Source organism: Chiloscyllium plagiosum, chromosome 12, assembly GCF_004010195.1.
Source record: "Chiloscyllium plagiosum isolate BGI_BamShark_2017 chromosome 12, ASM401019v2, whole genome shotgun sequence".
Lineage (NCBI taxonomy): Eukaryota > Metazoa > Chordata > Chondrichthyes > Orectolobiformes > Hemiscylliidae > Chiloscyllium > Chiloscyllium plagiosum.
This window is the reverse complement of record NC_057721.1, coordinates 5,771,348-5,793,178: the sequence shown is the minus strand read 5'-3', so window position 1 is coordinate 5,793,178 and position 21,831 is coordinate 5,771,348. Positions and strand designations below refer to the sequence as shown.

Here is a 21,831-nt window from a genome sequence, read left to right as displayed (position 1 = left end):
TTTAGAATCCTCTGGGATTTTCCTTTACTCCGGTGATTCCTGAAAGATGACCTCTGGCTGCAAGATCCGGAATAGCCCTGGATAATCTCATGCCATGTGCTTTTATTTCCTATTCTGAGGTGTTTTCTATTGCTCTGCACAGCAACCTACAACGAGAATAGAATGAAGACATGCTGCAGCAATATAATGGTGACAATTCCATTCTAGACATGATGCCTCCTAAATGTATGAAATCTACCCATGTTATTTCTCCCATCTGATTAGGGCCAGTTTATGCTTTACAGGATCATATGCAATCCACAACACTAAAGTCATATCTTTGTACCTACTCTGTAAACATCGTCTTCAGATTAGGCTGCAGTTGGCTTTTAGCATTGTCAATAACAGCCTGCATAGGGTGGCACAGTGCCTCTGGTTAGCTCTGCTACCTCACACTGCCAGGGTCCCACACTGTCTGTGTGCAGTTTGCACATTCTCCCTGCATCTGCGTGGGTTTCCTCCGGGTGCTCTGGTTTCCTCCCCACATTCCAATGATTTGCAGGTCAGGTGAATTGGCCACGTTAAATTGTCCACAGTTTTAGTTGCATTAGTCAGGGGGTGGGGGGATGGGTTGCTCTTCGGAGGGTCGGTGTGGACTTGTTGGGCCCAAGGGCCTGTCTCCACAGTGTAGGGAATGTAATCTAATCTCTCTGCTGTCCTGACCAACAGGTGGAGGTTTTAATTCCTGTGATTTTAGGGTTATGGAGAGCTGTTTTATGGTGAATCAAGGTACAATAAGCAGTGCCAAGTGTAAAGATGATAAATTGGCATTTGGCAGCCTGCTGTGAAGCTAATTGGCAATGTAGCAGTGTTGCTGTATTTATCTAGTGCGTTGTATCTGGGTGGCTGCTGGGGAGGATTAGCTTAGAAATGTTCTGGATGGTTTAGTCACACAGATCTTTTTCAGAATGAACAACTTGTATTCATCATAATTTCTTTTAAGGTTAAAATTGCATTATTTAATTGTAACTAATTGATCTGCTGTGGTATTGTTTATGCAGGCAGAACTTTCGTATTCACAATCTAGAAAAAGTGGTGTACAAATTTATAATCAATGTCTAGTTACGTCATTTGGAGCAAATTTACAAGGGATGCTACAGAGCCATCCCTTATATTTAATCCGGCTTCACACAATTTGGACAGAGTCAATGCACACTTTCCGCTTCCCCGGTCCCCAACGCCTCATCTTCACCATGGACATCCAGTCCCTGTATTCCGCTTCCCCGGTCCCCAACGCCTCACTTCACCATGGACATCCAGTCCATCCCTTATATTTAATCCGGCTTCACACAATTTGGACAGAGTCAATGCACACTTTGCCACACGTTCCATCGAGAACTTGTCTCTGAACCAATAGATATTCTCTCAACCTCAAAATTGCAATGTCAAACATTTAATCCAGCCTGATGATATCTGTGATTGTTTAGTTTGTCCTGAAGCTGCGTTATAATTCCAGAAGCCTCCTTTCCTCTATGTTCAGGAGTATGAGGCCAAGAAGAATCCAAATTCATTTTTTGTGAACTGGATTGAATTAAGATGCCCAAACCCATATTACAGTCTGACAATCACATTTGAATCTTTTAGATTGTGTATGCTCACCATCTCTCTCCAGATTGTATAGAATTATAATGGCCCCCAATGGTTCATGCCTTAATTTATGGTCCATGCTAAACATCTCTCAGCCTTTTAATCTTGGGGAGATTGTGGTGTCATGGTAGAGTCACTACACCCACAATCCAAAAGCCCAGGGTAATAATTTGGGGGATAAAGACTGAAGTAGCACTATGGCTGATGGAAATTCAATTTGCTTAATAAACTCTTGAGCTGAAAGCTAGTAACAGTGTTCTGAAACTATCCATAATTGTTGTTAAAAAAAGAAATCACCCTCCTCATAGTGTTAATCACCAGTGTTATAACACTGTTGAAAAATGTGTTGCTGGAAAAGCGCAGCAGGTCAGGCAGCATCCAAGGAGCAGGAGAATCGATGTCGATTCTCCTGCTCCTTGGATGCTGCCTGACCTGCTGCGCTTTTCCATCAACATATTTTTCAGCTCTGATCTCCAGCATCTGCAGTCCTCACTTTCTCCCAATGTTATAACACTGGTCTGGCCAACATTACTCCACATCCACATTGACTCTTAACGAACCTCTAAAATGGCCCCAGAAACCACTCAGTTCAAGTGCCATTGCCCATACCCCGTGAAAGGAATTTTAACAAAACTCTCTCCTATATTTCTTTCTTTCTGGTTCCATATCTAGCTTTCTTCAAAAGGCACCTATGCCTGTCTTCTCAACTGTCTGTGTGTTAGTAAGTTCTCCTTTCTGAGCCATTCTTTGACTGGTGACAGTCTCCTAGATTCCTAATTCAATACTGGGTAAGCAGAATAGCTTGTGCAAGCCCCGAGTAAAGGCACGAAGAAACTTTGAAAGTAGGAGTAGGAGCAGACCTTCAGACCCTTTGAGGCTGCTCTGGTATTCATTAGGGAATAGCAAGAAGTGGGTCACAAAATCTTAGACCCATAAGCCCTGTTTTCTTTAATTTTCTCATCAACCTTTCAGAGTTGTAATTACATTCCTCTGGAGATGGTGGGACTTGAACTATGGCTTCCTGTCTCAGACATAGGAACACTGCCACTGCACCAAAGAGCCGTGGTCCCTGATTATTAGTCTGTTTAAGTTAACCTGGCAGTTTGTCAAAGTTTTCCATAGAATGCTTCCTACGAATGCTGCTCAACTGGCAATGTCTGATTATGCAGTCAGTGTTAAATCTTGTAAATCTCTGCTTTCTAGTGCATATAAATGCTTTTTAAAATTTTTAAAAATGGAGACAATGAATTAAATTTTCCTTTCTATTGAAGTATTTCTGTATGATTCTTTTGGACCTGTGAGGCAAATAGTACATTGATAACAAAGGTAAAATTAACAGCTATCCAGGCGGAAGCAGGTGATTCTGTAGAATTGATTTTGTTAACATCCCGTCAGTTTCTGAGTGAAATTTTTTTTTGTTGTTTCAGGTGAGAGCCACCGGTTGTTGAGCCAGGTTGTGCGCCCACAGGACTTCCGGGCCGTCAGTCCGTCTCGTTCAGTCGAAGACAGAACAAGCAGCTGGAAAGAGGATGACAGGAAGTCGGACAAGAAGGAAGGTGCGAGGCGACGTGATGACCACCCTATAAGAGAACGGATTTCTTCAGGGGACAAGCAGAGGGAGCATGTTACAGATACTGCTGAGAGCTCACGAGGCAGAGAATCAGACAGCACGACTCACCATGCTGCTGAGGATAGAGAGGTACTTCTCGCATTACACGAATATGGTAAGAAAAAGACTAAAGGGCCGCGGAAATTTCAGAAGAGAAATAGGAGGGATGAAGATTATCTGTCTGACAAATACATACCGGAGCCGGTAGTGGAGGAATCTTCGGTTTTGTCACCTCGAAAACCTCCAAAGAAGAAAAATGCCGATAAGAAGCGAAAACGCTCGAAAGGTGATTCAGAGCCTTCTGATGAGGAAGTGGGTCAACAAGCCAAAAAGTGGAAAGGGCCCAGGACTCCACCTGTAACACTAAAGGAAGAATCTGTAGAAGAGGTGTCTGAAAAGAGTGTTGAAGGAAATGCACATGGAACAGGGGATGTGGTCTTCAGTGACTGGTCGGATGAAGATGTGCCGGATCGTGACGAAAGTATCATTTCTGACAAGAGCATTGATGAAACTCGAAGGAAGAGTCACAGAAGTAAGGTAGAGAAGGTAGAGCTCCCTACCGTGGCAGACGACCGTGTACGTAAAACCGATGAGCACAAACGAAGCAGCAGCCTTGGCAGTAACCGCAGCCGGACTTCAAGTCGGTTACGATCGCCATCCAATGAATCCACCCACCGCAGTGGCGATGACCAGAGTGCTGGAAGGAGGTTACAGCATGGAACATCGAGAGACGGGCAGAAGTATAGAAGCCTAGAGTCTAGTGAACGGAAATCCCGAATCGATCAGCTCAGACGTGGAGAGCCCAGCCGCAGCACCTCCTCAGGTAGAGTGCTTTCGACTTTCTCTGATTGTATTAGCATGACATGTTGAAATATACAAGGTAAACAGACTGGCATCTTTTTACATTGAATAATCGAAATAGCATGTGAAAAATCTGCTAGCAATTGGCAGAAAATGTAAATAATGTTGTTATTAATGCAATAATGATTTACAATAGCTCGGGCCCTGATAAAATCGGTGTGATGAATGACTGTACGTTGATACTTGATCATTCTTGAGAATACAGGAAAGGATGGATTCTATTATTATGACCCAAGTATTAATGTGTATTCAAAATGATCATCATCCTGTTCAGCAGGAATTTACCTTATCAAGGACATTTGCAGTTATCACTGCTTGCCAGAATGTTGTGTGATGCAGATCCTTGGACACGATTGTATATGTATAAAACCCAATTCCTTCCTTTTGATCCAATCCAGAAATTTCATCATAATTATTGTCATTGTCTGTCATTTATGTTGTACTTGTCTTCAATCCCATGTTCCAGGACATCATTGTAAGCTTACTTTCAAATATTTGGACCTCTTCTTTATCCACTAAAATAGAAGTCTGTATGTTATTGCAAGTGAAATTAAGATTGAATAGGTGATCCTTGTAGGTATTCCCTGTACCTTATCAAGTGCCACTGCACCCTTTTTATTTTATGGCAACCAAAATTGTATGCAGTAGTCTCAATGAAGCCTGACCAAAGCTTGGTACGGATTTAACGTAACTCCCTAGTTATCAATTCTATTCCTTTTTTTTTTGATGACCTAACTAACCTGTGCTGTAACTTCCTGCAGTTGAGGCATTTATTCTCTAATGTCTCTCTCGTTCCTGTATCCCACATGTCAAGTATTAAATTGCTACTATTCTTTCTTTCAAAATGTGCTACTTGCATTTATTTGAGTTCAACTTCATTGCCAATTATTTTCCCACTCTGAGTTTATTAATACCTTCCTGTAATTTGGTATAGAAGTCTTCAGTATGGACAATTCCACCACCACATCTCCTTCCAATTTGGTGCAAAGTACATTTTGAGACAGTATTTTTGACTCCAAAATCCAAATTCTTTGTGTCAGTTGTGAACAGCTGTGGTTGCAGATGGAACATCAAGTCTCGATTCTGCTGTTTGGAAAAACTATCCTTTATTCCCACTCTGATTTCCGTCTTGAAGACAGTCAAAATTCAGATAAATCGCATCAAATGCATTACCTTTATCTATTTTGTCTTTCAACTGTTCAAAGAAATCAATAACATTAGTCACGCAAAATGTTTCCTTTGATATCCATGCTGACTATTCATTATAGAGTCATACAGCAAGGAAATAAACTCATCAGTCCAATTTGTCCATGCCGACCAAGTTTCCCAAACTAGAGTAGTCCCACTTGCCTGCACTTGGCCCCTATCCCTCTAAACCTTTCCCATTTATATTCCTATCGAAATGTTCTAACTATACCTGCATTTACCACTTCCTCTTACAGTTCATTCCACACACGAGCCACCCTCTGTTTGAAATCGCTGCCTCTCGGGTCCCTTTTGAATCTTTCTCCTCTCATCTTAAAAATTATGCCCCTTAGTTTTGACCTCACCTTGTTTTTCTCATTTCTGGATGTTCTTCTGTTCTTTTCAATAGGATGAATAAGGGTTCTATTATCTTTCCTATGAACAATGTTCACTTAATGGTCTATAGTGCTGGACGCATTTCAATTTCTCCATTGAAATACTGTTTTTTTTTAATGACTTAATTTTGAAAGTTTTCTTCTTCTTCAAAATGGTACGTTTGTGCTGAGAGATGGAACAATTTCCGTTTCACACCTCAAACATTCCCGGGTCGGAAGATGGTTTCTTCTACAGTAAACTGCAGAAGAGAAACAAAGTGGGCTTGCATTAATACAGTTTCTTTCATGACCTGCTTCAAAGATCCTTCTATAGCCAATTAAGTATTGTTAAATATCGTGTCGTTTGTAATGCAGGAAGATATGCGGTCGATTTGAACGCAACAAGATGCCATAAACACAATGTGATAATGATCAGTTGATTTGTTTCAGTGAAGTTGGTTGAGAGTTAGTTTCGCCAAGATATGAGATAATAATCTACTTCTTCAAAGTAATGTCATGGGATTTTTGTTTGCATTCTCTTTTGAGACCAGCTGGTGCCTTTGTTTAACCTTCTCATTCAAAAGGCATCCCTCACTATGGCAATTGGCATTTTTCGCTTTCCTGTGCTTGCCTTCTTTGAGTGAGACTGGTAATTTAGTGCATCTTATGCTGAATTAGAGTTGTTCAGGTGAAAAATAGAAAAATTAATATGACACAGCAGGGGGCATAGTTCTGGAATTAAGGATATAACCTAATACATAGCAAGTTTAACTCTTTATCAAGCTCATGTTTTTCTGGATATTAAGACACCTGCCTTGGACACTGCTTTCAGGGTTAGCCTGAAAGAATATTACTATAACTGGAACATTGTTGATGCACCTAGGAAGTTGCCTTTTTTTTTAATTTGTGTTGTTCTGAGATGCCAAAGGATTGCATGACAATGGTAGAAAATAAAGGTATGGCAAAAATCCATCCCTGCTTCTTAACACAATAGTGCAGAAACATTTGCAGTATTATATTGTGATGCACTTGTTAAATTAAAAGGACTTTGTAACACAGCAAGGGCATTTTGGAATTGAAAACGCAATAGATCAAGCATGTCATTTGTTTTCCAGATTTTCTTATGATTTAAAACTTCAGTTTTTATTTGAGAGCCTGGCATGTCTGATGAATTGACTGCCAAATGTTCTATTTGTGTCAGTGTGACTGCAGATCTTGATTGGGGAAAGACACTGCATGGTGCCATCACGTAATTGGTCAGAGCAGCTGGTGCCATTCCCTTGATAAATAAAATATTCTACATTTCATGGGAGAAAACTTTCGGAAATGTACTTTCATTTAAGTGAGTAATGGATCTTAATGTGTTTTATAGATCGTCAAGATTCAAGGAGTCACAGTTCTAGACGAAGCTCCCCTGAATCTGATCGACAAGGTCGCTCCCGCGCTGGATCCTTTGAGAGTAGAGAAAAGCTTCAAGAGGGTGAACTTGACCGAGATCGTGAAAGACGAGAGAGAAGGGAATGGGAACGGGATGGGGAACACCGAGACTGGGTTAAGACCAGGGACAGAAATAGAGACCGGCGAAGAGAGGTCAACAAAGAGAGGGAGAAGCCACCAATAGAAGTATCTGATAAAGACAAGGAACGAACTCTGGAGGCTGCTTCCACATTGGAACAGCCCCGAGTTGAGCCAAGACCAGGAAGAGAATCTGACAAACAATTTGAGCAAGTTGAAACTGCAACTGTGTTAAGCAGTGAAAGAGATGTGAATGAGTTGGTGAAAGAGCCAGAGAATGATGAGAACCAAGCCGATGAACCCATTGATGGCATTGAAGGTAGCGTTTTATTATAGAATAGAGGATATTTACGTAAAAGTCTGAATTGAACCAAGCATGAATCAATGATACATATGTTTGCATAAGTGACAAAATTACCTAGTTTCTAGTTTCTTGTTCCACGTTCCTTCTAGTGGTTAGTTATAGAGTGACATTGCAGTGCTTTTATTGGGTAAATGGTGAGAAACTGTCCCACAGGCAAAACCAGCCAAATTGTCAGCAACCACAGGACACAATTTAAGGTAATTTGCACAAGAGTCAGAGGAGAGATGAGAGTTTTTTTTTAAGGTGATGAGTTATTAGGATCTGAAATGTGATGCCAGAAAGAATGATTGATCCAGATACTGAATGACATTTCAAGGCCTAGGGTAATAATGACTCCCTTGCCAAACAAAAATCCATTCCTCAAAATGCTTAATAATTCAGCCTCCATCATTCTGAAGTAGAAAGTCCAAAGTCATATCTTTTTGAGAGAAAAAAAAATCCCCTTTCATAAAGGGTGGCCCCTAATTTTAAAACATTTTCCTATCCTGAACCTACCAACGATAGTGAACGTCCTTTTAATCTTCAATTGACCTTTTAAGTAATTCTCTGCACTCTTTGAATTTTGACCGGTCGTCTGAACTGCGCTCACCTTTACACAATTTTATGTCTTTCCTTCGGTTTTATGCCCTCGTAAACAACTTTAGTAAGAATGTAATTATTCTGAATGTTCCAAAATAGCTCTTTAAATGTTTGCCGCTTCTCTACTGATCTGTCTTCTAACCTACTATCCCAGATTACTTCAGTTAGCTCAACTTCCACGTCCATGTCCACATATTAAGTTTCAAAAATTAGTCTTGGACCCACATTTCTCCCTTTCAAACCAGATGTAGAATTCAATCAGAATTGGAAGCATTGATCAGTTTAAATTCCAGTATCCATCCGTCACTCACGTTCAGCTTGACTGTCTCTGACCCCCCCCCCCCCTTCACCTCCCTTTTTCCACTCCTTGACCTCAGTGTTTCCATTTCTTGGGAGAAGGTGTCGACTGATATCCACTACAAACCCACCTACTCCCACAGTTACCTTGACTACACTCCCAATTTCCTCGGTGCTGTAGCTTTCTTCAGTCTTTAAACCATTTAAATAATATTCAGCTCCTCAATTCTTCCTATCAAAGTGGACCACCTCTCAGTTTCCCACACAATATTCCATCTGCCAAGTTTTTGCCCACTTGCTTAACCCAAGTCCTTCTATGGGACTGTGTCATCCCAACAACTTGCCTTCCTACTTATTTTTGTGTCAATTGCAAACTTGGCTATAGTACATTTACTTTCCTCATCCAAGTCATTATGGGACATGGATTAGACATCATAATCAGGTCTGTGGTGCCTGAAGTTTATACTTAATTTATTCACACCATATGAGCTTCACTGGTAAGACCAAGATTTATTGCCCCTCCCTAATTTCCTTGGGATTGTGGTGAGGAGCTATCTTCTTGAACTGCACCAGTCTTTGATTTATAATGTCATAAGGTGGGGAGTTACAGAATTTTGACCCAGTAACTGAAGGGATGACAATATATTTCTAAGTCAGGATGGCGAGAGACTTGGAGGGAATCTTGCAGTATTGGTGTGCCTATGTGTCTATCACCCTTGTCTTTCTTGATAGTAATGGTTGTGGGTTTGGAAGATGCTGTGTTAGAGCCCTTGGCGAATGTCTGCAGCGAATCTTGTAGATGGTACACACTGCTGTTCAGCATTGGTGGAGGGAGTGACTATTTGTGGATGTGGTTACAATCAAGAGTGGCAAACTTCTTCTGGAGCTGCACTCATCTAAACAAGTGGGGAATATACCATCACATTCCTGAATTGCCTTGTAGTTGGTAAACAGGCTTTGGGAAGTCAACAGATGAGTCACTCATACAGAATTTCTAGCCTCTATTTATATGGCTAGTCCATTTCAGTTTTGGTCAATGGTAACCTACCTGGATGTTGATAGTGGAGGATTCAATGATAGTAATGCATCGAATGTCAAGGTTTGATGATTAAATTCTCTCTTGTTGGAGATGGTCATAACCTGGTGCTTTTGTGGTGCAAATGTTACTTGCCACTTTTCATCCCACATTCAGATATTGTCCAGGCTTTCTGCATTTGGACTTGGACTATTTCAATATTAAAGGAGTTGTGAATCGGACTAAGCATGAAGATAGTTGGGTCTTGAACGCTACCCTGAGGAAAGTCCCAGACCTTCGTTGACTGACGTCCAATAATGGCGACCATCTTCCTTTTTGCTAGTATGTCTCCAACAGGCAGAGGATTTTGTTCCTTGAATCCTATCAACTCCAATTTTGCTCAGAGTTCTTGATGTTAAACTCAACCAAATGTATCCTTGATGGCCACAGCAATCACTGTCGCCTCACTTCTAGAATTCAGTTCCTTTGTCCATGTTTGAACGAAATTGTAATGATGGAACCCAGATTCAGTGTTGCTGAGAAGATGCTGTTTGATAGCATTGTTGATGATACTTTCCAATCACTTTACTGGTGATTGACAGTAGACTAATGGGGCAGTAATTGATCAGGTTGTATTTGTTCTGACTTTTGCGTACAGGACATACCTGGTCAATTTTCCACATTGTCGGATAGATGCCAATGTTCTAACTGTACTGGACCAGCTAGGCTAGGGGAGCAGCATGGTCTGGACAGAGTGCTGTTGCTGGAATGTTGTCAGTGCCCTTAGCCTTCTGCAGTATTTCAGTGCCTCCAACTGTTTCTTGATGGAGTGGAGTGAATCAAATTGGCTGAAGACTGATAACTGTGATGCTGGGAACTTTAGGAGGAGGCCGAGATTCTGGCTGAAGCTTGTTGCAAGTGTTTCAGCTTTATCTTTTGCACTGATGTGCTGGGCTCCCTCATCATTGTGGATGGTGATATTTGTGGAGCCTCTTCCTCCAGTGAGTTGTTTGATTGTCCAACACCTTTCTCAACTGGATGCGGCTGGACTGCAGAACTTGGGTCAGATCTGTTAGTTGTGGAACCAAAAGAGAAAATACTGGAAAATCTCAGCAGGTCTGGCAGCATCTGTAAGGAGACAAAAGAGCTGACGTTTCGAGTCTAACTGACCCTTTGTCAAAGCATTTGCTTTTATCTGTTAGTTGTGGCATTGCTTAATTGTCTGTCACTTCCTCAGGTCATTTGGCACACATGTTTTGTAGCTTCACCAGGTTTCTCCTCATTTTTAGGGTATGTCTGTTGCTGCTCCGGGCATGCACTCTTCGTTAAACTGGAGTTCATCGCTTGACTTGGTAATGTAAGTGGGGAAGTCACTGGGCCATGATTGGGTTGCATTATAATCCTGCTGCTGTTGGTCTATAGCACTGCTCAGTCTTGACTTGCTAGATCTGTTCAAAGTCTATCGCAGTGATCACAGTGATTATTCCACGCAGTACAACAGATGGTTTCCTCAACACGAAGACAAGATTTCATCTCCATAAGGACTGCGCAGTCGTCTCTCTTACTGATACCATCCTGGTGAACTGGATCTGCAGCAGTATGAAGTCAAGTTTGTTTTCCCATCTTCTTGGTTCCTTCACCACCTGCCACAGACCCAGTCTAGCAGCAGTGTCCTTTAGGACTTGACCGGTTCGGTCAGTAGTGATACTGCCAAACAACTCTTGGTAATGGATTGCCATCTGATTCAACCTAAGCATGAGATCTGTAGGTATGCATGTATCTGGCTGCAGTTTCTCCAATCACCAGCTATCAAGCAGGTTTGAAACTTGACTTGATTCTCCTGTGTGTCACAACATGTGCTGGTGATGATGATGTATCTCTAAAATGCTTACCATTTCTCCTGTTATCTGAAAACCTTGGTCACATATCTGTGCTTGCTTCAGTGAATGTGCTGGATTATGTCTGTGTGTACCTTTGCATATGCAAAGTTGCCATTCCAAGGGGTTTGGCATACTTTGCTTGGGAAGTCGAAAGAATGTTATGGAGCTTGTAAGTGCTGTTGTTATGAGGTCATGATCAGATAATAAAGGGGAACTTGTTTCTTGCATTGTAATGGAAATAGGCTGAAGTTTTGTGTGAAGTGTATAATTCATTTGACAGCTCAACCCTTTACCTTTTAGTGCTGTTCAGAATAAAACAGCCCACATAACTGGCACCTTACCCATCTTACCATCTATAGTTTGTGTTGTGGTAACTCACCAGGGTTTCTTTATCCCTTTCCCTCAGTTTTTGTCTGGAAGGACAAGGATGGCAATTGCATGGGAACACCACAACCTGCATGTTCCCCTCTAAGTCTTCTATTAGACTAAATTGTAAATAGACCGCTACTCCTTCATTGTTGTGGTCAACTTCACGGTGCTTCTTACCTAACAACTGTGTACACTGATCCACATTGTTCAAGAAGGCAACTTACCACCACGTTTTTAAGGTCACTTAAGGGTGAATAATGAATACGACAGAGACTACCATGCCCGTACACCATGTACAAGGTGTTTTATTTAAAAAGTGTACTTGGTGTTGCCTTAGTGTTGCCTTCACAGCAGCACTCAAGTTGCAATCAAGCTCGAAAGGCAGATCTTAGTATGATTCCAGAGGCTGCTCAAAGACACTCACATGCACTTTTTCTTTTGAGGTATAGACCGGTAGGTTGTCGAACTAGATAAATAGTGTTGAAATGATCCATTGATGCTCTTTGGCTTCTAATAATTTAAATGGATGGAAAAAGTGGGCGTTACTGTTCACTTTCTGAAGTGTAACAAAGGAGGGGGTAGGGGGGTCACGGCACATATATGAAGGCCATGGTTACACACGTTTGTTGGATCGTGCAGTCACTGTGAGCAATTGGACCTTGTGATTATCAATCTGAGATAAGTAGTTTTAATAGCATTGTACCTAAGAAGTAAAGGATTCCACCGAAATTCTGTTGTATTTAAATTCTTTTGAGAACGGAGTGAAAAGAGTGTGCATCTGAGGTTCTTCTGTTCATTCATTACTCAGCCACCAGCATGCATTTTTCTTTGCATTTAGGTGAGCAAGATGGGAAAGTCGATGATGCGCAGTACTCGGTGTCAGGGTCTTGTGAGGAATATGAGCCAATTAGTGATGATGAACTGGATGAAATACTGGCAGATGATGCAGAAAAAAGAGAAGAGAACCAGGATGAAGAAAAAATATCAGGTACCCCTTTAAAAAGCTGCACTGTGTTTTTGTCCAGTAGGATATGTATGTTCATTGTCTAATTTTAAAATGATTAATCTTTTGAAAATGGTTAAGAAATAACAATGTGTTTATAAAATCTAAATTGAATATTCTCTATGTGATGCATCTGGCCGTGTTCAAGTGCCCCATTTACTATACTAAATAAGATTGCATTAATAGAATGTGGAACAGCCCAGTACAGGCCCTTTGGCCCTCAATGCTGTGCTGACCTTTTATCCTACTCTAAGATCAAACTAACTTACATACCCTTCATTTTACTGTCATCCATGTGCCTATCCAAAAGCATTCAAATGTCCCTAATGTATCTGACTCTACTACCACTGCTGGCAGTGCATTTCACACACCCACCACTCTCTGTGTAAAGAACCTACCTCTGACACCTCCGCTAAACCTTTCTCCAATCACCTGAACATTATGCCCCCTCATAATGGCCATTTCCGCCCTGGGGATAAAGTCTCTGGCTGTCCACTCTATCTATGCTTCTCATCACCTTGGACACCTCTATCAAGTCATCTCTCATCCTTCTTCACTCCAATGAGAAAAATCTTAGCTACGTCAACCTTTCTTCATAAGACATGCCCTCCAGTCCAGGCAGCATCCTGCTAAGTCTCCTCTGCACCCTCTCTAAAGCTTCCACATCCTTCCTGTGATGAGACAACCAGAACTGAACACAATATTCTCAGTGTGGTCTAACTAGGGTTTTATAGAGCTGCAGCATAACCTTGTGGCTCTTAAACTCAATCCCCCTTCTAATGAAAGCCAACACAACAACCCTATCAATTTGGGTGGCAACTTTGAGGGAAATATGGAGGTGGACCCCAAGATCCCTCTGTTCCTCCACACTGCCAAAAATCCTGCCTTTAACCCTATAATCTGCATTCAAATTTGACCTTCGAAAATGAATGACTTCACACTTTTCCAGGTTGAACTCCATCTGCCACTTCTCAGCCCAGCTCTGCATCCTGTCAATGTCTCATTGCAAACTACAACAGTCGTCCACACTATACACCACTCTGCCAACCTTCCTGTCATCGGCAAACTTACTCACCCACCCTTTCACTTCCTCATCCAAATCATTTGTAAAAATCACAAAGGGCAGAGGTCCCAGAACAGATCCCTGCAGAACACCACTGGTCTCGAGTTCCAGGCTGAATACCTTCCATCTACTACCATCTCTGTCTTCAATAGGCCAGCCAATTCTGTATCCAGACAGCCAAATATCTGTATCCCATGCCTCCTTACTTTCTGAATGAGCCTACCTTGAGGACCCTTATCAAATGCCTGGCTAAAATCCATATATACCACATTCACTGCTCTATAAGTAAATGTCAGGGAGTTGTGATCACTGTCACCAAAATGCTCTCCCAACAAGAGATCTGACACCTGACCTGGTTTCTTGCCCAGCACCAAATCCAATATGGCTTCCCCTCTAGTTGGCCTCTCTACATATTGAGTCAGGGATCCTTCCTGGACACACCTGACAAACTCTACTCCATCCAACCTATTTGCACTCAGGAGGTTCCAATCAATTTGGGAAAGTTGAAGTCACCCATGACAACAACCCTTTTACTTCTGCACTTTTCGAAAATCTGCCTCCCTATCTGCTCCTCCATGTCTGTCTTGCTGTTGGGTCCATAGAAAACTCCCAGTTAAGCGACTGCTCCTTTCCTGTTTCTGACTGCCACCCAGTAGATAAACCCTCCTCGATGACCTCCCTTTCTACAGCTATTATACTATCTCTGAATAGCAATGGCACTCTCCCACCTCTTTTACCTTCCTCCCTATTCCTTTTGAAACGTCTAAACCCTGGACAACCATTCAACAACCATTCCTGCCTCTGGGATATCCAAATCTCCATAATGGCCACAACATCGTAGCTCCAAGTACTGATCCATGCTCTAAGTTCATCACCCTTATTCCTGATACTCCTAGTGTTAAAATAGACACTTCAACCCATCACACTGACTGCAACTTTGACCTATCAACTGTCTCTCTCTCCTCAGAGACTCTCTGCACAGTGTCTGCCTGTTCACCAGCTATGCCATCCTCTGATCTGTAGCTCCGGTTCCCATCCCCCTGCCAAACTAGTTTAAACTCTCCCGAAGAGCTCTAGTAAACCCCTGCCCAGGATATTAGATGCAGTCACTTTTAATATAGGTCTCCTCATAATGGAAATGCAAACCATAACATTTCCCTAACCAATGGAGCACATAGGGAGTCACTTTAGAGTTCTTTTATTTTGCCATGAGCAGTCATGGCTTACAAGGGCAAGAAAGGGATGTTCAGTTAGCAGTTTGCACTGCTACTATTCAATTATGTCAGTTTAATATTTCACTCAGTCCTTGCAAGTTTGTTTCACTTTATTTCATGGTTTTTGGAATCAGTCATCTAGTTTTGGAATAAGTGTCGGAAATCTAGCCAAGCTTTCATATTATGCCTGGTTGAGAACATCCCCTTGTACTTGCTAGTCAAAATATTTGAACTTTCTTTAGACATATGATCTGTTTGAGAAAGCAGAAGCAAAATTCTTTTGGCAATATTCTAATGTTTATGATTTTAAATTCAACTTGTTGGTTACTGACCAATTATTGTTATTCAAATGTTAATTTGAAATAATTACATTGACTGCAGACAAAACAATTGTGGGGAGCGGAGCACAGTGATAGCCATTCTCTGGTGATCAATAAGTTTGTGAGAATTTCAATTCTTCGTGTGCAGTCTTACAGTTCTTTATATGAGTATTGCTATGATTCTGATTGTATTTATGAATTATGTTCAAATGGTTGTACAGTGTCTATCCATTAGGATCCTCAAAATGTTTAATTTAATCACTGAGAGTGAGCATTACCACAGCTTACCACACATTCGATGACATTCTCAATAGAATTGCACCCTTCCAATAGGTGATAAAATGCATGATCCTTGGCAGGGTAAAATTAGGTGGGTTAATTTTCCAACATTGAGTTTAATTTTTTTTGTCTCCTAAATCCAAGGCTTTTTGTATTCAACTGAATTTCACTCCTACAAATTCATTTGTTTCTTCGACCAGAAATCAAAATTAATCATAAGCATGTTGTTTCTGTACCCCAGCAAGTTATGGTGCAGGAATGTCTCTGTCACCACATAGTTTAAACAAAGTATATCTTTTATTGATCATTCCGAGCCCTAGGGTATGCACCAAACCATCCTTCCCCCACCCTCCACCCCACCCACATACACACACACACACGTGCGTGCACACCCACTCTGTAATGGAACACTGGAGAATGTGTCTGCTTCTACGGGATATTGAAATTCTTCAATCAGGTTATTCTTTACGTAATGGCAGGCCACTTCTAAATGCATGCTCACTGTGTCTATATGCAGTGGTATTCTCAATGTTAACTGCAGGATAGCTACATGAACTGATGAACATTTTTTGTGAAGAATCTGTGTTCTAGAGCAAGTCTTTTGATATGTCAGGGCTTCAATGCTGTTTCAGCTTGAAATATAACAGAGTTCCATCTATGTTTTTCTTTGTGATACTGTTGATCAATTTTATGTAGAAGTTAGGCACCTAACTCAGACAGCTCTGGTAGCCACCTGGGTAAAAATGAAGCTAATATCCCATAAATCAGGAGGGACCGGTGAACCTGAGGTTCGATTACTAATTGGTATTGAATTTATCAACAATTTGACCATATTCAGTTGGACACTAAAAATAAAGTAGCCCAATAGTGTATTAAATATTGACACTAAGTTAATAGAAGTCTATATTCTTAAAAATAGAATGACATTCGGAAAACATGTACGCAGCCTGTGCAGACTGCTACTCGGGTTTTTTTTAAGTGATAAAACTTTTAAAATGTTTCATACCTGTGTAATTGGAAGGTTGATGATCCAAAGGCTGCTATCATGTGATCCTTGCTACCCGAACAATTAGATGATCTAATTTGAAACTCTGCTACCCTTTATTACGCAAGACAGATATAAAAGTTCACTTCTATATTCGGTTATTACTGCTCAGTTTGCATAGATATTCAATACATTGTACTAAATCAAGGCAGTATATTCCTCGAGTGCAGTTCCTAGAGTGCTCTGTGCTACTTATCCAACAATGCTCTTATAAACAAGAGGCTGCTGGGTAGAAGAGGGATGCTGTTGAAGATTTTCATTTTATACTCCTCATGCCAAGTGCATTATCAAGAATCTATCCACCTCTGCCTTGAAAGTATTCAAGGACTCTGCTTCCACTGCAGTTTAAGGATGAGAGCACCCAGGGCTCACGACCCAGCTTTGGTAGCTTTCTGGATCAGAGAATTCCATTGACTGATGGTTCTTGGGAGAGAAAAAATTCACCTAATTTCTGATTTAAACGGGTGACCCTTAGTTTTTGATTCTCCTACAAGTGTAAACATCCTCTCCACATCCATCCTATCAAGATGTCTTGTTTCAATCAAATCACATTTTACTCTTATAAATACTAGTGGATACAAGTCTTGTCTGTTCAAACCTTCCTCAAGATAACCTGTCCATTCCAGTTTTCTGTGTGTGATGAACAGCTTTGAAGCATGTCTCTTTTCTCAGTAATATTCAAGTCCTGCATAATCAAGCATCTGTGCCAAGTGGTTAACCTATGCTTTCCTACACTATTACATTGTGTTAGCTGATTTCAGGGGTACTGATTTTGGTGCTGCAATTGACCTAGCTAAGCTGGGGCCCTGGGCAGTGTTGTGGAGGTGTGTGTCAATTCAGCTATTCCTCATAAGTATTCAGTAATTTAGCTGAAAGATAAGTTTCTTGTAAAATTACCAGTGCAGGTGGAATTATAGATGTTAAATAAAGAAAATCATCTTAACATATCAATGAACCTTGTAGTTTAATTTCTCAATGAATCAAAGTTGCATGTGAGCTACGAAAGCTGTTTTATTTTTGCATTCGGCCTCCCTTTTCTGTCTGTTCGTTTGTCATTTCATAAAGATGCAAATCTATTTGGTTGCTAAATGAGTAAATGTACCTAGCAAGAAAGAGGTCTTGTATGATCATTAATAATCTTTTAATCCATTCCACTGCTATTTTTGGGCTGCACTGAGCAATGCTGGAATGAAAAATATTCATAAAGCTGCCATGTAAGGTATCCCCCATATTTTACTAAAACATTGTTTAGATCAATTCAGAATTTGCCATACGTTCACTCCCCTGCAGCACTTGTTTCAGTGATGTGATTTTGGATTACCAGAAACATACATACAAATAATAAACCAACAAAGATCCTCTAGTCAATTCAGCCCCATACAATCGCAATGCCTGTGCAACACAACATATATGCACGCTTACCCCACCCAGAATAATGTGATCTCCTAGAAGCAGTAAGAAATCAGGTAAAAACTCAGCCCACAGTGGGATGGGAAGATTTGGGAAGGTCCTGTCTAGCCCATGAGGTCAAATCACTTTGACCCTGACTCCTCTGTTGTGCCCATCTTTTGTAACAGCTGACATCTTCCTCAACCAAAACCACATGCAATACTGTCTTGAAAGCATTCAACCAGTCATCTGCATCTTCCAGTTCTTTATTTTAATCTAGATCTTCCATTTACACCTTAAAATTGTGACTCTGATCCTCCCTAACATTTGTAATCAAAACAAACTGTAAGCTGTAATACACCATCTTATAAACCTTAACCAGAAGACATTCCCCCCCCCCCCCAAACCAAACAAAACTTTCTCTAATATTGCAAAAGTTCCAATTCTTTAGCCCATCATGACAACTAAGATGCTTTAAATGAGCAGTTAATCCTGTGGTCCCCTTCTGCACGTTTTCCAAAGTCTCACTATCACTGAATTAGCCAAGCACAACAATCCAAACATGATTTCTTCAAGTTGCTACCAATTTCCACACAGACTCAAATGTATTTATAACTCGCTTTTGCAGTTATTATGATCCTTGGTGAAGTTTTTACTGGACAAGTCAACTTTCAGATCAAAATCTGGCTTATTTTGGTTTATTTGTTTTTAAAAGGTGGTCTGAAGTATAAGCAATATGATATTGCAGATTGATTTTTAACAATAAAACAAAAGTTTTAAGAAAATGAAGATAAAAGAATAAAATCAGTCTGTTTACTTGTATCACAAACGTATATAATTCTTTTTAAAGCATGATAAAAGAATAATTCCATTAATCTTAAAGTGCTGTTTTCCAGCTCCAAAAACAACCCTTTGTATAGTGGTTACACCAGAGAAAAATATTTTTGTTGCATCACAATACAGTTTAAGTTAATTATGACCCCAATTCCCAGTCTGGAAAATTGAGAGCTTCTTCCTGGAGCAATCAAACGCATGAGTTTAAATGTACTCAGCTTCAAATATCCTCTTCAGGGTTTTATGCAAACATTTTTGGTTTGAAGCTATAACTAATTCCTTACCCTAAGATAATCTAGTGTTAACAAACCTAACTGTCTTCTCCTTACTCAGAAGTACCACTTTATACATACACCTTCACCACAGGGCGACTTCAGAACCGCTCCAAAACTGAAACTACAACTGGAAATGGTCTCAAAATTATGCGACTTTTCCCTAAAATTGAAAAGAAAACTAAGTCCAGAAATTTCTAACAGACCTTCATGCACAATTGTTTACCATTCATTGTCAACCCACACCTAATGTATATAAAAACCCAATCGTTCTGAAAGCTAGCTCTCAGACACTTTTAAAATAAATCACCATAGCTATATGAATATTTGAAAGATAATTCTTGAACCTTTCAGACACACAAAATATCTCATATCTCACTAATTCATTCCAAATATCTAAACTTAAATGACATCAAAAATGTACTTAAATCACACAGCCTAGATCATAGTTCATGTATTTCCATAAATGCCAGAGGCTGAAGCTTAGAGAGAAGCCTCTTTCATAGTACTGTTAAAATTCAAAGGAGACAATCTCAACCTGACTTCCTCATCCATCCATTTCAAATAACACAATTAATTTTGTAGGACATTACTTTTTCTTCCTGAAGCCATGTTTGATTTCCTTAACATGTCTCTCACTATCCAAGAGGACATATAGTAGAAATCATACATCACTAACAGGAAAGAAATAAATATATGATTAACAGTAAAATAAATTTTTGGAATAACCTTCTGTGGTAAGGAGTAACTGTTGCTTTGTAAATGTGTATAGTTCTCATTCTCTAGAGCAAATTACAGTATTTTAAGTACAGACCAGTATAGCTGTGTTTTTACTAATAGGCAAATGTACAATATAGCTGGAAATGTGTTGCTGGAAAAGCGCAGCAGGTCAGGCAGCATCCAGGGAATAGGAGAGTCGACGTTTCGGGCATAAGCCCTTCTTCAGGAAGGGCTTATGCCCGAAACGTCGACTCTCCTATTCCCTGGATGCTGCCTGACCTGCTGCACTTTTCCAGCAACACATTTCCAGCTCTGATCTCCAGCATCTGCAGACCTCAGTTTCTCCTCAAATGTACAATATAGACAAATAAGCTACATGAGCGAATTGAAAATCCTCGAGGTGCTAAGGGTTCTGTATTTGTATGAACAGATGATTCCAAACACCTTATGCTAGAACTTGAAATGTCTGTTGAGTGAGAATTTTTATTTGCTACTTGCATGCTTTTCAGGATATACATGTGTTAGTAACTTGTCATTTGATTCAGAAATGTGTTTTACACAGTAAACTGAAGACAAAAGCTTATCTTGTAGATCCTATGGATGTGATTGATGTCGATTGGTCGAGTCTGTTGCCCAAACAGCCTAAAGAGCCGAGGGAGCCCGGAGCTGCTCTGTTAAAGTTCACACCCGGAGCAATCCTGTTACGAGCTGGAATATCCAAGCGTTTGGCTGGTGCAGAATTGTTCGCCAAGGTCAATGAAACTTGTCGGGCTGCCATGAACAACACCAAAGGTATTGATAATAATACAATAAGCTTCAAACTGCAATTTGAGAGGGAGAGGGTACAATCAGAAGTGACAATATTTCAGTTGAATAAAGGGAACTATGGAACTACGAAGGAGGAGCTGGCCAAAGTTCAGTGGTGCAACACCTTAGCAGGGATGACAGTGGAGGAATAATGGCGGATATTTCTGTGTATAATGCAGAAGATGCAGGATCAGTTCATTCCAAAAAGGAAGAAAGCAGGGATGACAGTGGAGGAAAAAGTATAACATAGCAAAGATAAGTGGGAAAACAGAGGACTGGGAAGCTTTTAAAGAATAACAGAGGATTACTAAGAAGGAAATATGCAGAGAAAAAATGAGGTACGAAGGTAAACTGGCCAAAAATATAAAGGAGGAAAGTAAAAACTTTTTTAGGTATGTTAAAGGCAAAAAAATGGTTAAGACTAAAATTGGGCCCTTGAAGACAGAAACAGGGGAATATATTACGGGGAACAAAGAAATGGCAGAAGAATTGAATTGGTACTTCAGATGTGTTCACTGGAGAAGACACGAGCAATCTCCCTGAGGTAACAGTGGCTGAAGGACCTGAACTGAAGGGAATTTATATTTGCCAGGAATTGGTGTTGGAGAGACTGTTCGGTCTGAAGGTTGATAAGTTCCCCGGGCCTGATGGTCTACATCCCAGGGTACTGAAGGAGGTGGCTCGAGAAATCGTGGATGCGTTGGTGATTATTTTCCAGAGTTCGAAAGATTTAGGATCAGTTCCTGCGGATTGGAGGGTGGCTAATGTTGTACCACATTTTGAGAAAGGTGGGAGAGAGGAAGCAGGAAATTATAGACCAGTTAGTCTGACCTCAGTGGTGGGAAAGATGCTGGAGTCTATTATAAAGAATGAAATTATGACACATCTGGATAGGAGTAAGAGGATAGGTCAGAGTCAGCATGGATTTATGAAGGGGAAATCACGCTTGACTAATCTTCTGGAATTTTTTGAGGATGTAACTCTGAAGATGGACGAGAGAGATCCAGTAGATGTAGTGTACCTGGACTTTCAGAAAGCTTTTGATAAAGTCCCACACAGGAGGTTAGTGAGTAAAATTAGGGTGCATGGTATTGGGGGCAAAGTACTAACTTGGATTGAAAGTTGGTGGCTGATAGGAAACAAAGAGTAGTGATAAACGCCTCCATTTCGGAATGGCAGGCAGTGACCAGTGGGGTACCGCAGGGATCAGT

The 21,831-nt window shown here is 40.6% G+C and overlaps 1 protein-coding gene across 12 annotated transcripts in view; it reads left to right on the top strand.

Annotated features, from left to right (window-relative positions):
- The window catches only part of zc3h13 (zinc finger CCCH-type containing 13), a 93,040-nt gene that overhangs the window by 64,345 nt on the left and 6,864 nt on the right, over positions 1–21,831 (top strand). For 11 of the 12 annotated variants that reach the window (XM_043700336.1, XM_043700329.1, XM_043700335.1 and 8 more), the window contains 4 exons: positions 3,054–4,058; positions 7,028–7,489; positions 12,513–12,662; positions 20,405–20,605. In XM_043700336.1, the coding sequence (XP_043556271.1) occupies positions 3,054–4,058; positions 7,028–7,489; positions 12,513–12,662; positions 20,405–20,605 (1,818 nt within the window). The remainder of the gene's footprint in view (positions 1–3,053; positions 4,059–7,027; positions 7,490–12,512; positions 12,663–20,404; positions 20,606–21,831) is intronic. The other variant, XM_043700338.1, reaches the window with a different exon arrangement.